Source organism: Pongo abelii, chromosome 4 (assembly GCF_028885655.2).
Source record: "Pongo abelii isolate AG06213 chromosome 4, NHGRI_mPonAbe1-v2.0_pri, whole genome shotgun sequence".
NCBI classification, from domain to species: Eukaryota; Metazoa; Chordata; class Mammalia; order Primates; family Hominidae; genus Pongo; species Pongo abelii.
In genome coordinates this window covers 11,215,791-11,231,322 of record NC_071989.2, presented here as the reverse complement: position 1 = coordinate 11,231,322, position 15,532 = coordinate 11,215,791, and the positions used below count along the sequence as shown (strand labels likewise).

Here is a 15,532-nt window from a genome sequence, read left to right as displayed (position 1 = left end):
TAGGAATTCTTCATTGTCTATTCCAAGAGTTGCATTACAGACATCTGTGACTTACCCAACTCTGGGATGTGTTTTGTGGAAGCCATCCCTTTTCATTAAAGATATATTCTTGATAAGCATTCTGAAAAAGTGGGGAAAAATGCATTTCCTTTCAAACTATGAGAGCAGCTGGGCATGGAAAGACATTCTTTTGGTGACAACCTTCAAGATTGCTGATGTGTCCTTTTGCTTTGCAGGAATGTTAGTTCGGCCGGAGAGGAGGCCCGCAGAAGGATGAGAGAGTGTGATGGGCTTACGGATGCCTTGCTGTATGTGATCCAGTCTGCGCTGGGGAGCAGTGAGATCGATAGCAAGGTTGGTTGTGCTTGCATAGATTAAGCATGTTGGAGAATAAAGACTCCCACGGGACTCAACAATAGCTAACAACCCTGGAGAGCCAACGCAGTGTTTCAGACTTTCCTTCTGAACTCTCTCCTGGTTTCCTTATAAGAATCCAACACTTTTTAGACTGGGCTTCTAATTCTAGCATGGAACTACATACCTAACTTCTGATTAGCCGTGAGTAAATATGCAAATTGTTCTAAATTACTCAAACCACAGGTGTTCCAGTTGAGCGTATAAACTTGAATACCACGTTGCTCACAAGCTTGTAGTTTTTATTTAATGTAATCCACTTACAAAAGAAAAAACAAGATGTTAAAACTACCTGCCTTTTTTTATTTTTTGAGACAGAGTCTCGCTCTGTCACCCAGGCTCTGTCACCCAGGAGTGCAGTGGTGCAATCAAGGCTCACTGCAACCTCCACCTCCTGGGATCAAGTGATTCTCCTGCCTCAGCCTCCTGAGTAGCTACGATTACAGGCGTGTGCCACCACACCCAGCTATTTTTTGTATTTTTAGTAGAGATGGGGTTTTACCACATTGGCCAGGCTGGTCTCAAACACCTGACCTCAAGTGATCCGCCCACCTCAGACTCCCAAAGTGCTGGGATTACAGGCATAAGCCACTGCGCCCAGACTTGCGATTTGAATAATCCCATATTCTTATAAACTTGCTTTTTAACAACTGTTGATTACACTAAGTGCCATTTTAAAAGGCCTGCAAGATCTAAATAAATGTCACAATGCTAAATAAATGGGGCTTCCCAACAAAATAAATCAGCAAAGTCTATTCAGTGTCTTAGTTCACAAGCCAGAATAGAATTGGGTGGGCTTTTCCAGTGTTTGAGCTATTTTATTTAGTCTTAAATAAGTTTGATTCATTCATATGTTTGTAATTTCATAATATCCTGTTATAAATACAAACTTTCCCAATAGTCATAAAGTAATGCAGGTAATAAATGTGATTTCCTAATAAGGATTTCTCAAGAGCCACCCTTATTGACATTTTGGGGTGAATTATTCTTTGTCATGTGACTGTCTGTGCATTGCAGGATGCTTAGCAACCTCCTTGGCTTCTGCCCACTGGATACCAGTAGCAGCCCCCATCCCCACCCCAGTAACAAACAACAATGTCTCCAGACATTGCCACATGTCCTTTGGGGAGCAAAATTGGCCCTGGTTATGAACCGTGACCTTAATCCTACGGTTTTCATTCTGACTCTTTATTAGAATTGCCTTTGGAGTGTTCATGTAAATACATCTGCCCAGACCCTATTGCAGTCCTCCTAACCCAACTGTCTAACTCTGGTCACAAGTTTTTGTACCTTTAAAAGTTCATCAGGTAATTTGATGTATATCTTAGATTAAGAACCTGCCATAGTAGATAGAGCTTTAATATGGCTCTCTAATTGGGAATCTGGTATAATGTAATTTAGTTACAAAGTTAGATAAAGAACAAATAAAAGTGTTTCTATCCATGCAGTCATTAATTGGCTGTGTGTATAAGTTAGCATAGCACTTGTCAACCCTGACTACATATTAGGGTTACCAAGAAATTTAGAAAATCACTGATGCCTGAGCCTTACTCCCCAAAGATCTGAATGCAAGGTACCTCTGGGATATCAGCCCTTTGAGTACTAGTTCACCCCAATTATGAGCACCGCTTGTCATCTTTTAACTTCTGCTCAGTTAGGTTCACATCCATTCACTGACTGTGTGTTTTTAGTTTCAAAGATGAACATAATGTAACAAAGAGTAAGCATTCCCCTTTCACAGAAGGCCTTAAGTGACCATTTTAGACCATTTAGTATCATCGACAGGAAAATTAAATTCCTAAACAACTGACCAGTCAAGATGTCTTGAATATTTACAAATGCTTGTTAGCGTAATAGACACGTGTGTTTTCAAAGGGCTCCTGAAGGTAAATCACTGAAGCGGCAATGCTCAGCATCGTCATATTCAGAGTGGTGAGTGAGGCACTGGGAGACTATACTTTTTACTGTGATGGTTATGAAAAGAGCTTTGATACTAGCTGGACCTTGCAGCTGAAAATAAAATAAGACTCAACAGCCTCATGCTTCGGCTAAGTGCAGCCACCAGCACCAAAGATTAAGGCATCTTTCAGGAGCCATGGTTCAAGAACCAACATGGCAGAAACATCTTCTTTCTGTCAGATGACCAGATTCCTAAAACCCTGGGAGACTTTGTAGATCATCTTTTCTAATGTCCACATTTTCCCCAAAAGAGGAAGTTGAAATAATTGGGAGTATTCAGGGCTGGAGTTAGAAAACCCAGATATCCCTGGTGGAGTATGAAGAGCCCTGAGCTGGCATCAAGACAGTGCCAGTGGACTGTGCCATCTCCACCTCCCACTGGCTGGAGCACCAAATCCAAGTGACCTCAAATCTGTGACAAGAAGCATAATCATAGCTGAACGCCAAGGCTGTTGAAAGGATCAGATGTGATCAGTTACTCAGCAGGTGCTTCGCTGGCTGGATTGTGCTATTGAGTTTTAACATATTATTATTGTACCATCATTTTCCACTCAGCCCTCTGCTTGGCCTCTTTTGAGCTTTTGCAATGACAACTTGAGGGTGAGGGGTTTGAATGAGTACACCTTCTTTTTAAGGCCTGAGAAGTTAATACATAAAAGAGCTTGGATTCCATACAAGCTTGTGGCTCTGGTCCTATAATTGGGCCAGTGTGTTGACTGGATAACATATGGTGGAGCACTCTACAACTTCCAGATTAACCCTTTCTAATAGAAAATAAGGAATCAAAATGACCCTGGTAACCAAAAGCAACTGCTGAAAGCACTGCTGACAGCAATGGACGTCCCAAGCAAAGCTACCGGCTGCCACCCTCCTGCTAGGATCCCAAGTCTTTTGTCTTCTCTTTCTCCTTATCCCCTTAGAGAAAAGCTCTTGAATTAAGTAACTCTCCCAAACCAACCCAGACTGCAGAACTCCTGGAGGCTTAAATGAGAGATAAATGTGGTCCCTGTGACCTTCTTTCCCCCATTTCTCCCTCCCCACCCGCCCCCATCCCTACTTTCCTTCTTCTAGCTTCTTCCCAAATCATCTCCCCAGCTGCAGGTTGATTATAAAGCATTTTTCACAACTGCAGATTTATTCCCCAGTAGTCATTTGTTAAACAGAGGAACAGTGATGCCTCCGGGGAAGACGAACAGTGGGATGAGAAAGAAGTTTATTCTCCCAAGTCTTTGATGTGAGAAAAATCAGTTTGAGCTGATTTAAAAATCATTCTGACTTATGCCATAACATTTTCCTTTCAATGAGAGTCGTTTCTGTCTTTCATGCATTGCCCCGAGTTTACCTGCTTTCGTGCCAGTCCACTTTTTGATGCTGAGAGGATGCTTGGAATAGAAAATCAGGTTGACTCAGAGCCTGTGGGATTAGCAGCCCATGACACCTTGAAAAGCTGACAAGAAAGGTCTGGAATGACAAAGTCTCCAGAGATATTTCCTGAAAACTGGTTTTCCTCGTAGGTTTTCACGCCCTCGGTAATAAGTACAGGGCACCTGCTACCTTTCACCAGATTCCAGCCAGTGGAGGGAAGCAGTGCAGGATTGCGATCCCAGCAGCCCCAGCCCATTCCAGTCCCACCCCAGGACTGCAGAGAAGCAGCTCAGTCTGGTGGGAGGTACTCACAGCTTTAGCTGTCCTCCCCTTCACCCATACAATGGAATTGTATTATGTGCCATCACGGGTGGCTGTTACGTAGCAGGTGCCTGAAAAAATGATAGCCAACCTGGTAAGATTCTTCAAATAAAACTTGGCTCAGTTTATTTTTTTTCCATCATTACTTTGCCCCTTCTAAAACTGGATATTTTTCCCCGCTTTCCATGGTTCCTGGAGTAAAAGGTCAGCTTTGTCTTAACCAGCAAACGTTTTCTGCAAAAGGTCAGAGAATAAATATTCCCAGTGTTGTGGGCCATACTCTCTCAGTCACAGCCGTGTAATTCTGCATTGTACCGTGAAAGCAGCTACAGACCATTCATAAACAAATGGGCCTGGGTGTCCTCCAGGAAAACACCGGTTATGCACAACCGGCTGTGGGCTGGATTGGACCCCTGGGCGGCAGTTTGCTCACCCCTCTTCTCAGCAATCAGAAGTTATTACAGCTAGTATTTTAGCAAAACTTTTGAGCAGACACTATTCAAAGAGCTGTATCTGTGAGCTTATTAACCCTCACTGTGGCCCTGTACGTGATACTGTTTTTTTTTTTTCTTGTGTGTTTTTTTTGTTTGTTTGTTTGTTTTTGAGATGGAGTCTCACTGTGTTGCCCAGGCTGGAGTGCAGTGGCGCAATCTCGGCTCACTGCAAGCTCCGCTTCCCAAGTTCACACCATTCTCCTGCCTCAGCCTCCCGAGTAGCTGGGACTACACGTGCCTGCCACCATGCCTGGCTAATTTTTGTATTTTTAGTAGAGACGGGGTTTCACCTTGTTAGCCAGGATGGTCTCGATCTCCTGACCTCGTGATCCACCCACCTCGGCCTCCCAAAGTGCTGGGATTACAGGCATGAGCCACGGCGCCCAGCCTGTACATGATACTGTTAATATGACCCTCTGTTTACAAATGAGGAAATAGAAGCACAGAAAGATTAAGCACTTTGCCCAAGGCCCCACAGCTTGTGAAATGGTAGGCCCAGGATTGGAAGCCAAGCTGGCTAGCCCTAGATCCCATCCTCTGGAGCTCTGCATTGTGCCATCTCCTGCCATTGTTAATGATATGAACATTTGAAGAGCATTTACTGTGCCCCAGCTTTCTTCCCAGTACTTGCACGCTGTGTTACTTTCCTGTTGCTGTCATAACCAATGACCACAAACTTGATGACTGAACCCAACACAGGTTTATGATCTTATAGCTCTAGAGACCAGGAGTCTGAAGTGGGTCTCACTGGGATAATTAAAATATGGTAAGGTCTGCGTTCCTTCTTGAGGCTCTTGGGGAGAATTTGTTTCCTTCCCTATTCCAGCATCTAGACCCTGCCCACATAACTTGGCTTGTGGCCCCTTCCACCATCTTCAGATCCGGCCATGGTCAGCCACGTCCTTCTCACATCACATCACTGTGACTCTCCTGACTTCCTCTTTGACGTACAGGCCCCTTGTGAGGACACAGGCCCACCCGAACAATCCAGATAACCTCCCCATCTGACAAGCAGCTGATTAGCTTAACAATTCCCACCTCCTCCCAGCCACGTGACCTAACATACTCACAGGTTCCAGAGATTAAGATGTAGACCTGCTGGGTGCAGTGGCTCACACCTGTAATCCCAGCACTTTGGGAGGCCTAAGCAGGTGGATCACAAAGTCAGGAGATCGAGACTTTCCCGGCTAACACAGTGAAACCCCATCTCTACTAAAAATACAAAAAAAAATTAGCTGGGCGCGGTGGCGGGCGCCTGTAGTCCCAGCTACTTGGGAGGCTGAGGCAGGAGAATGGCCTGAACCTGGAAGACGGAGCTTGCAGTGAGCCGAGATCACGCCGCTGCACTCCAGCCTGGGCGACAAAGCGAGACTCCGTCTCAAAAAAAAAAAAAAAAATGTAGGCCTTGTGGGAGGGCCATTATTCTGCCTACCACACACATATTTTAGCTCACCTAATGCACAAGCAACCTAAGACGTGGGTCCTGTTATGACCATTTTACAGAGGGGTACAGCGTGTCCCAGAGATGTCAAGTGCATTGTCCAAAGTCTCACAGCTAAATCGGACACCTAGGGCTCTACAGGTGTCCGGCTCCACAACATGTGTCCTTAACCACTGTTTAACCTTTTGGCTAAGAAAACATGAGTGTCAGGCATCTCAAGAAAATGTAGACTAAAAATATTCATGTGCCCCAGGTGATCACAGCCCCTCACTTTCCTGGGACAACCCTGGTTTGCACCTGTGGTCTCCTTGACACTCAGAAAATGCTCCGGTGGGCAGTAAATATGCCCCCTACCAGAGCTGACCGAAATTCTAAGTCTTTGACTCCTCATTACCCGATCCCCAATCCCCAGCCGGGGAGTCAGAGGTGGGGCGCTGTCTGTTAATGGATGATATTTGGGATCTCTCGTGGTTGTACATTCTTCCCTTCTCACAAGTGAATTTCAATCAACAATAACAGATGTTTATAGAAGTAACTATTGCTGATAAGTAATTTCTTTGTGGGGGAGAAAAGGTCCTAAGACCTTTCTAAGTTTCTCTAATTGTTTTCCACTGTGGCTATCAGGGGAGCTTTCAGAAGCTGGCAGCTAAACACTTCCAAAGAGAAATGTGTCCATGGAGAAAGATGCCTTTCCAGGTGGAAGAATGGAGTGCTGAGTGCTAGTTTTACTCATTCTTTCATCTGTTTCCCCCTTTTCTTTCTGGGTTCTGCAGACCGTTGAAAACTGTGTGTGCATTTTAAGGAACCTCTCGTACCGGCTGGCGGCAGAAACGTCTCAGGGACAGCACATGGGCACGGACGAGCTGGACGGGCTACTCTGTGGCGAGGCCAATGGCAAGGACGCTGAGAGCTCTGGGTGCTGGGGCAAGAAGAAGAAGAAAAAGAAATCCCAAGATCAGGTGATGCGGGCTGCTTGCAGCTGCATGCAATTATCCCCTTCCCTAATTGCAACTGTAATATATCATCAATATATGGAGAATGAGCCCTGCATTTTCATCAGGAGGTAAAATCACTAATGCATCTGCACAATTTTCCTGTGGGAATTTCACAGCTGAGACGGTGGGACATGAAATGATTTCCCTCACGTCTCGCAGTTAGCAAAGATAGGAAATTACTTTAAAAAGAAGAAAAGAGACCTGAGGCCCTAGCAAGCTCTGACATTCCACTTCTGAGCAGGCGCTGTGTTAATTTACATGTTTACTTAGGGCATTGTCGGAGTTGGATTTGGTGCCATCCAGGTGACAGGGATGGTTGGAACAGGAGATGTGGTATAAGAAGGGAAACAGAGACAGAGAGAGGCCAAGGATCCAACATGTATTTAATCGCGGGTTTTGAAGCATTTAGATTTTCAGTCTCACACTTCCCATTGGAAATGGGGGTAACAGAGAATTCACAGCCCTTCCACAGGATGGCATTAGAAGCTTGGCCGTAGGGGACAATTCAGATGAATTCAGAACAGTGTTCAGCTGGCTCCAGAGGCCTCTTGAGAACAGAATGGCCCTCACCTGCTGCAGCTGGAAGTAGGTTCCCCTGCAGCAAAACGAAGGCCGCTAGGCAGCAACTCACAACCCTGATGCATCAGAACAGCCTCTGCCCCTGTCTTGGGGAGCCCATGAGAGACCAAACCCCTCACCACAGGCCCCACCAGGACAGGGAGCGATGAGAGGACAAAGCATCCCCACCTTTGCTAACACTGGAACAGAGGTTAACTTCAGGACCTGGAAACTGATTTATCTCATCAAGGAGCTTACAGAGAGTTCTAGGTTTGCAGATGTAAAGATGGTGGATATCATTGGTCCCCTGGCATCTCTACTACATATTAAGTCAGGTTTTTAAAGAGTATTTAGAGATTAAAGAAAATATATAATACAAGTAAAGTGAAAAAAAGCAATATAAAAACAGGTGTGTATATAAATATAGGTATAGATGATACAGATACAATCTGGCCAGTTTTGTATGATATGTCATATGCAAATACAAAATGCTATTTGCATGTACAAAATGTATGTGTTTCTTGAAAAAGCAGAGTAAGATCCAAGAGAAGATAATGATTGATTCTTTTTGTACTTCTGTATTTATAAATTTTCTACAATGAAAATTACATTTGTAATCTTTGCAAATGGCCTTTAAAAATAATATTCATAAAGGCACTAAGTTAATTTATGCTTATAAAAGTGTATGGTTTTTTTCAGAGAAATTTATACCTCACTGAAAGGTGTAAGAGATTATGTAAAAGGAAAGGTTATCTAGTCTACAACACAGACCTTCCAGGACAGAGGAGCCAAATATTATAACAGGAGTAAAAGTGATACAAATAATAATTGGTTTAATGATGGCCTCTAGAACTTTTTCTAGTCCAGAAATTTATGTTGACCCTTACCCTTGGCACTGGTATTCTTGACCTTAAAAAAAACACTATAATATTCTGCATGTCAAATTTAGCTATAAGAAAAATCTCAGAAACTTTAAAAAAAATCCCTGTAGGGATAATTCAAGAAAATATATGATACAAAAATATGATGCATGCATGCTGTTAGTTCAAGAAATGGCTGCTACTGAGCCATACTAGAAGTATCAGACTTCTAGGCCATTCTAGTCTAGAAATATCAGACTATGAGCTCCCGTGTGCAGAAGTGTTTGACACTGTATGCATCACATTCTGGTCTAAGAGGTCCTTGCAAACTCATCCATTTTTGAATCTGCTCTGTGCCTATTGCTGAATTCTAAGGAATTGCTAGTTTCTCTAGTCTGTTTTGGACAAAACCTCCCATGAAACAGTCTGCATGTCATCTGCCAAGAAGGCGCATCTCCCCAAGCAGGACCCTCCCTGCCCTCAGCAGGGCTTTATGCCAGCAGACTGTCACTGCAGGGTTGATGGAGGGAATCCGAAGATTGGTGTCCAGGGAAATAGGAGGAGACAAAATGGATTCATTTACTTTTTGCACCTTTTGTAGCAATAAGCATTTTTTGGTTTGTTTTTCACCTTGGTATGGCCAGTGATCCTGTGATGGTGTCCTGAGGTGGGTACTGTTTCAACGTGGTTTGGAGGTGACGGGACATTGTCCTCCAACAGCTGCTGGTCAGGTCAGACCTTCTTCAAGACGCTCTCGGTGTGAGATTGACCATGTGCAGAGGGCCACCGAGAAAAACAAAAAGTAAATAAGCAGGACCTGCTGGAATTCAAAACCTCCCTTTTTAGCTTATAAATCAATTTAAAGTTATTTAATTCAAATGGGTAAAAAATATGTATCTATCCGCATGGGTGAGGAGACAAACCTATCAATTCAAACAGGACTCTGATCCACTATTTTTATCTGGTAGGTCTTCTTTCATGATCATCTTTGTTTCACAACTGAGTGCACTGTAGTCAATTTAACAGTAAATATTTTTGCTCTTTTTCACCTTTGTTAAGTTGTAGATGCCAAATGCATAAATGACTGGAAGATTCGCCTGTGATATACAAGGTGCTATTTTATGCATAAAAGCAATAGGAATGGGCCTCTGTGTAAAACTTCAGTGCCCCCTTATTTTTCCTACAGTGAAAGAGATGTCTTGGAAGAACTTTCAAGGCCTGTTGCCCGCACACTTTCCTGGCCTGTCTGAGGGTCCCACAGACCAGCCTCTACGCTTCTGTTCATGCTGTTCCAATGCCCAGCCCTCCCTTTCCCCACTCACTACTTGGAGAATAATCATTCAAGAGCAAATAAAACATCCCCTCCGTCTTTCCAAGACTTCTTTCAAGTAAACAATTACTCCCTAATCTACTTCTCCATAATTGTATTTAAACTTCTCTGCTAGTTATTATCATATTACGGGTTAAGTATAGCAATTGATTCCCAAAGAGAGCGAATTTTCTTGGGGAAAGGACTGTGTGGGTCTTATTTCAGTCTGTGACTTCTAGCTCAATGCCTGGCCCCAGTTACACTGTGGCCTATGGTGGCCCCTAGCTCTTGCTGTGGGTTTTATTGTGGGTGGATGCTCATAGCTGTGACTTTTCCCAGACTCATCTGTTTCTTTCCTGGTGAGACTTTGCCCCTAAGGGCCGCTGTGAGCCAAGCGTCTTCCGCAGTCCTCCCTCCCTGTGTTTTGAGCTGTTCCCCAGCCTCTCATGACAGTGCTGCATTTATCTCATTGTTAGTCAGTATTCTGAATGCGCAATCACCACCAAAACAAATGCACCATCTAAATTACTGTTATCATCTAAGAACTTAAGTTTATATGCAACAAAGGTATATGTGTGTGTGTCAAAGTATCCCTGGAGAAGCAGGACTTTTGATCCTGCCAGACTAAACAAATTCTTTGCACTGAAGGTGTTATAAGATATCATGAAATCCCACCACCTACAAGGTTTTCTTGGATTTTCAGGATATCGGTATTGGCCACCACTTCTTCAAGAGCCTCACACCTTGCCTGCTATGTCATTCGAATGCTCTTGATCCAAAAGTGAAACTCTAAGGCTAAATAAACAGCATGCATGTCCCAAAGGCACAAACATGAATTTTATTAGTAGTTAAAATGACCACAATGGAGATTTGAACTTTTAACAGTTTCTTCTCATTTCATACAAAATAGATATTAATGATAAATATCTAGGTATACATGTACACAGTTAACATGTAAATAATATGTGAGTAAAATAGCACTAAGCTCCAAGAAGAAAATAATACCAACACCTTCAGCGTGCCTCCTCCTAGAGAGATTCATAGTTACAACTTACATCTGGGCATATATCCTTTCAGATGTTTTTCTGTTAGAGGCCATATCAGACAGCAAAATTCATAAGGTCTTAAAGTCAGTAAGTGTATTTCCACTGATGTAGAACTCCGGTCTCTTGAGTCTTCAGAGGTCGGGCTGCTTGTATTTTATGGGGCTCTCATCTTCAGGGTGCTGCCTTCCTCCCCATGGTCACAATTCTGGCTCTTCACATCCACAGTTCAGGAGCGGAAATGGGGGAAAGAAGACAGGAGTACCCTTTCCTTTAGGGCCCCACCCAGAAGTTGCACACATCACTGTTACATCCCTGTGGCTGAGACTGGCTCGTAGTGGCACCAGAGCTGCAAGGGAGGCTAGGAATTGTAGTCTTTTGTGACAACCATGACTCTAGGTGAACCTTGGGCATTCTCTTAATAAAGAAAAAAAGGCATGTAGTGGCCTATTCAGGGTGTGCAGTGAGTAGGAGGCTCTCCCTGTGAGGAGGAGTCTCTTACCCGTGAAATCATGTAGCATTGTCTGCACATGGTAGTGAACAAAAACCCAACTTGTATTCATTTCATTACCTGTACATTCCCTGCAAAGAGTGCAGCCTCTTATTACCTGCCCCCAGGTGACAGCCCCCACTGCCCACCTTGGCACACCACTGTTGGGCAGGAAGGTGTAAGCACAAGTCCGCTCTATGTCACTTTGCTGACCGCTTTATGACAGCTTATCATTTGACACAGACTGACTTTTTTCCTTGCCAGTAAGCAGTTCTTCACACTGGAATGAGGAAGAGCTACTGTGAATTCTGTGGTAGAGGAATACCATGATGTGGCGAACCAATCCCCTATTCCTAGAAAATCAGGTTGCTTCCAAGTTTGTACTAATGTAAACTGTAATCAACATCTGTGTAGTTAAATCTCACCTACCCTCTTAATCACTTCTTAAGAATGCATTCTTACAAGTGAAATAGCTAGACCAAATGCATGCTTTTAAGACTCTCAGTACGCAAACCGGAATTTATCTTAATCACTCTAAATGTCAGTGGCAGTTTCTGTTCATGGACTTGATTTTTTATTATCACTTCATGCATCTGCTCCTCATGACATTTGGATGCTCCTAGGCTTTCATTTCCTAATATCACAGGTTGTTTTTCTTTTTTTTCCAGACAGTTTTCATTTTCTCATTAGTAACCATACTCTTTCTTTTGCCGCTTAATGTCATTTCCTTTCTAACCATCTGCTTCTTTCAGCTGCCGCCTGTTCCTCTTGGCTGGTTCGAGTACAGTCTCCCTCGGCCTTCACCTCACCATATGCTGGAAACTTGTTGACTCAAGGCATGATATTTCATGTCCTGGAAGCAACATATCTCATGAGCCTGCAAAGATCACGGCTGTGCATTTTTGCGCAGCAACTCTCGTCTGCTATTATTCATGGATGAACCATATTCTTCTACTTCTTTCTCACCTCTAGTGGAAGATATAGCCCATCGCATAAAAGTGCTACTATTTTAGTTTCAGTGAGTTTATAGACTTAAAACTCTGTTTCAGGTGTCTTGTTTAGTTTTCTTAATGTATTTTATCTCTCAGCCTTCCACACCATCAATGCTGTCTTTTACAACTTGACCAGGGCCTCTCGGCTTCGGCACTGGTCACATGTGGGGCAGCATACTTCTCTGTTCCAGGGAGCTGGCCTGTGCACTGCAGGGTATTTGCCAGCCTCCCTGGACTCTACCCACTGGATGCCAGTAGCACCTTCTGCCGCAGCCATGACAACCAAAAATGTCCCCAGACATTGCCACTTGTCCCCCTGGCTGTTAAAATTGCCCTGGTTGACACCGCTGGACTAGATTGTCCTTTGAAGGACATATTACCGAACATATAAACAAATAACCAAGACCACAGGATTATCTGAAGAAGGTTGGCACATCAGGGACAAAGCCCCTTTAGAAGGCAGTAACAGGGACGGCCATGTCCCAGGTTTCCCTAGATGTGGATGGCAAATTAGGAGCAGAGAGAATTCTAGATGAGCATCAGTGATGCCCCAGTTGGTTCCAACACAGTGACTTTGGGAAGGGACAGGCAGGCCCAGTCATATGGAGCAGCCTTGACAGCTGTCCTCTGTGGGGCACAGCACAGTGGCCAGCCTCGTGATGCCAGTCTATGGAGTAGGCAGCATCACCAGCTTCACTCCTGAGGGATGTGTGCCCACCTGGCCCCATGGCCCCCCACAGGAGGAGGTGCATCAGCAAGGCTATTCCTGAATCTCTTTTGCCCTAATGCTTTGTTCAGACAGCACCTCATCCTGCCTCTTTAATGTGGGTTTCTAATCTCTCAAATGCAATCCTCCTGTCTTTTGGGAGGAGAGCCTGGAGACAATGCAGTGCCACATAAATACAGCTAATTAGCCATCAACTCTATCCCCTCTTTGCACAGCCTCAGCCTCAGCTGCAGCCGAAGTCTTCTGAACAGCTCCTGGGGGATTCAGACACCCGCACTACCATTTTCTTTGAAATTCCTAAGAATCAACACAAAGAATCATTTCTCTCTGGCTTTTTACAGTTAACTGGAGTTTTTGAATACCCATCACCTCTATCCTTCCACCTTTAACCCCCCAAAAGCTGGAAGTGGCTATGAAACACTGTAAAGGCAAATTATGTAATAACTCTGCTGTTCAAAGGAAGCCAAGCAAGAGTGGCAGACGGTGGATGGACTTGGGTTTTGAATGTTGCTTTTTAAAGTACATAGTGCTGGCTGCAGCTTAATTAAACCAAACCCTGCTTGAGAGAACATTCTCTGACAGTTTACCTACTTAGAGCCATCTTCTCTTCCTACATTTTGCAATGTGTGACTTCCCCTGAGAGGAAAGAGTGGGATCTTAAAATCAGAATGTTTCCCTGATGCTGCAGATCTGCTCCCTTTATCTTGCAGCATCTCTGGTCTGTTGTTTATTTCACTGAAATATCTTAAAAAATGAAAGTGAGCCTGCACATATGTAATGACTGTGATGCTCCCTAATTAGTAGAGAAATCTAGGTGATAGAGATGCATTCCGCTGGTGAAGCCAGCCTTTTCTGTTTATGTTCTGAAGATATGACTCAGCAGTAAAAGGTCTTTTCTGCACACAAACTTGATTGGCTGAGACTGTATGAAGCCTGTGACAGGTGGGAAGAGGAGCTGTGTATTTTAGCACTTCTCCTGAAATGGAAATCCTTCTCCATACTCCCAGACTGCTCCTTGTTGGTGTCTCCTCAGTACCCAGCCCAGTGCATTGGAGATCAGAGACTAGGGCAGTTGTAGGATGGCTCACAGAGAAGAGTCTTGTAAATTGTCTTGTAATTCTTCTCATTCATTAGGGGGCTTTTATGAATGTGATAATTAGAGTACTCCTGTGACTCTCTATAACTTAAAGAACCCCATGTTTACAAAGTCTCTTTTTTTTAATACAGTATGTTGACATCTTTAGTTTCAGGGGTTTTTTGTTTTGTTTTTTGTTTTTGAGACAGTCTCGCTCTGTCACCCAGGCTGGAGTGCAATGGCGCCATCTTGGCCCACTGCAAACTCCACCTCCTGGGTTCAAGTGATTCTCCTGCCTCAGTCTCCTGAGTAGCTGGAATTACAGGTGTGCGCCACCACACTCAGCTGATTTTGTATTTTTGTAGAAACGGGGTTTTACCACGTTGGCCAGGCTGGTCTCAAACTCCTGACCTCAAGCGATCTGCCTGCCTTGGCCTCCCAAAGGGATGGGATTATGGGCATGAGCCACTGTGCCCAGCCTACTTTCAGGTTTTTATCCCTAAGTTACATCTTTCTCTTCATATAAGGAGCAAATGGCTTCCACTCTTTCATTCTCAAACCCAACAGAGATAGAACTCTTTTAAATAGGCCGGGCGCAGTGGCTCATGCGTGTAATCTCAGCATTCTGGGAGGCCAAGGTGGGTGGATCACTTGAGGTCAGGAGTTCAAGACCAGCCTGGCCAACATGGCAAAACCCCATCTCTACTAAAAATACAAAAATTAGCTGGGTGTGATGGAGCACACCTGTAATCCCAGGAGAATTGCTCCAGCCCAGGAGGCAGAGGTTGCAGTGAGCCAAGATCGCACCACTGCACTCCAGCCTGGGCGACAGAGTGAGACTCTGTCTCAAAAAAAAAAAAAAAAAAAAAGTCTTTTAAATAGAATTTAAGCCCTGCATAGAAGCGAAAGTATTTAAAGCAAATCCAAAGAAAGGCTTTTTTCCTTTTCTTTCTTTGTAACATACACATTGAGCACATCCCCATGCATATGTTATTTCCTAAGCAGACCTTTTTTTACAGGGGCCATTATGTGTGCTCTGTGCTGATGGTGACCATATCAAAAAGCATCATGTCTAAATTTCAGCAGTCCCTTAACCTTCTATCTTGGGAAGCTTGATATCCTCTTTTTTTTCCAAAAATTTTTTAGCATTACCTTCTTAATGAAAGAATACATATTTTCAATTCTATACAGTTTTAGAAATGGAATGACAGAAACTGTTGGCTGATTTTTTGTGGATATTAGTCATGCAGTCGTATATTTGAAGCTGGTAAAGAAAAGTGCTGATACGTTATTGAATGAGGCACTATTTGGAGTGGCAAAAAATCAATCTATTGGTTTGTTCTATGATCTATATACACTCACTGCTTTGCTGCCAGCCTGTCTCCAACAGAGCTCTAATTCTCAATTACTCAGTTTTCAAACACTCTGGTTATAGCCACCTTAATCCTTAGCTTTATGAACTCTAAATATGTGTGTAAAATTAGAAATT

General features: G+C 43.7%; 1 protein-coding gene across 5 annotated transcripts in view; it reads left to right on the top strand.

The window, feature by feature from the left end:
- The window catches only part of CTNND2 (catenin delta 2), a 948,913-nt gene that overhangs the window by 802,821 nt on the left and 130,560 nt on the right, over positions 1-15,532 (top strand). For all 5 annotated transcript variants that reach the window (XM_024247287.3, XM_054555411.2, XM_054555413.2 and 2 more), the window contains 2 exons: positions 237-354; positions 6,768-6,953. In XM_024247287.3, coding sequence (XP_024103055.1) covers positions 237-354; positions 6,768-6,953 — 304 coding nt within the window. The remainder of the gene's footprint in view (positions 1-236; positions 355-6,767; positions 6,954-15,532) is intronic.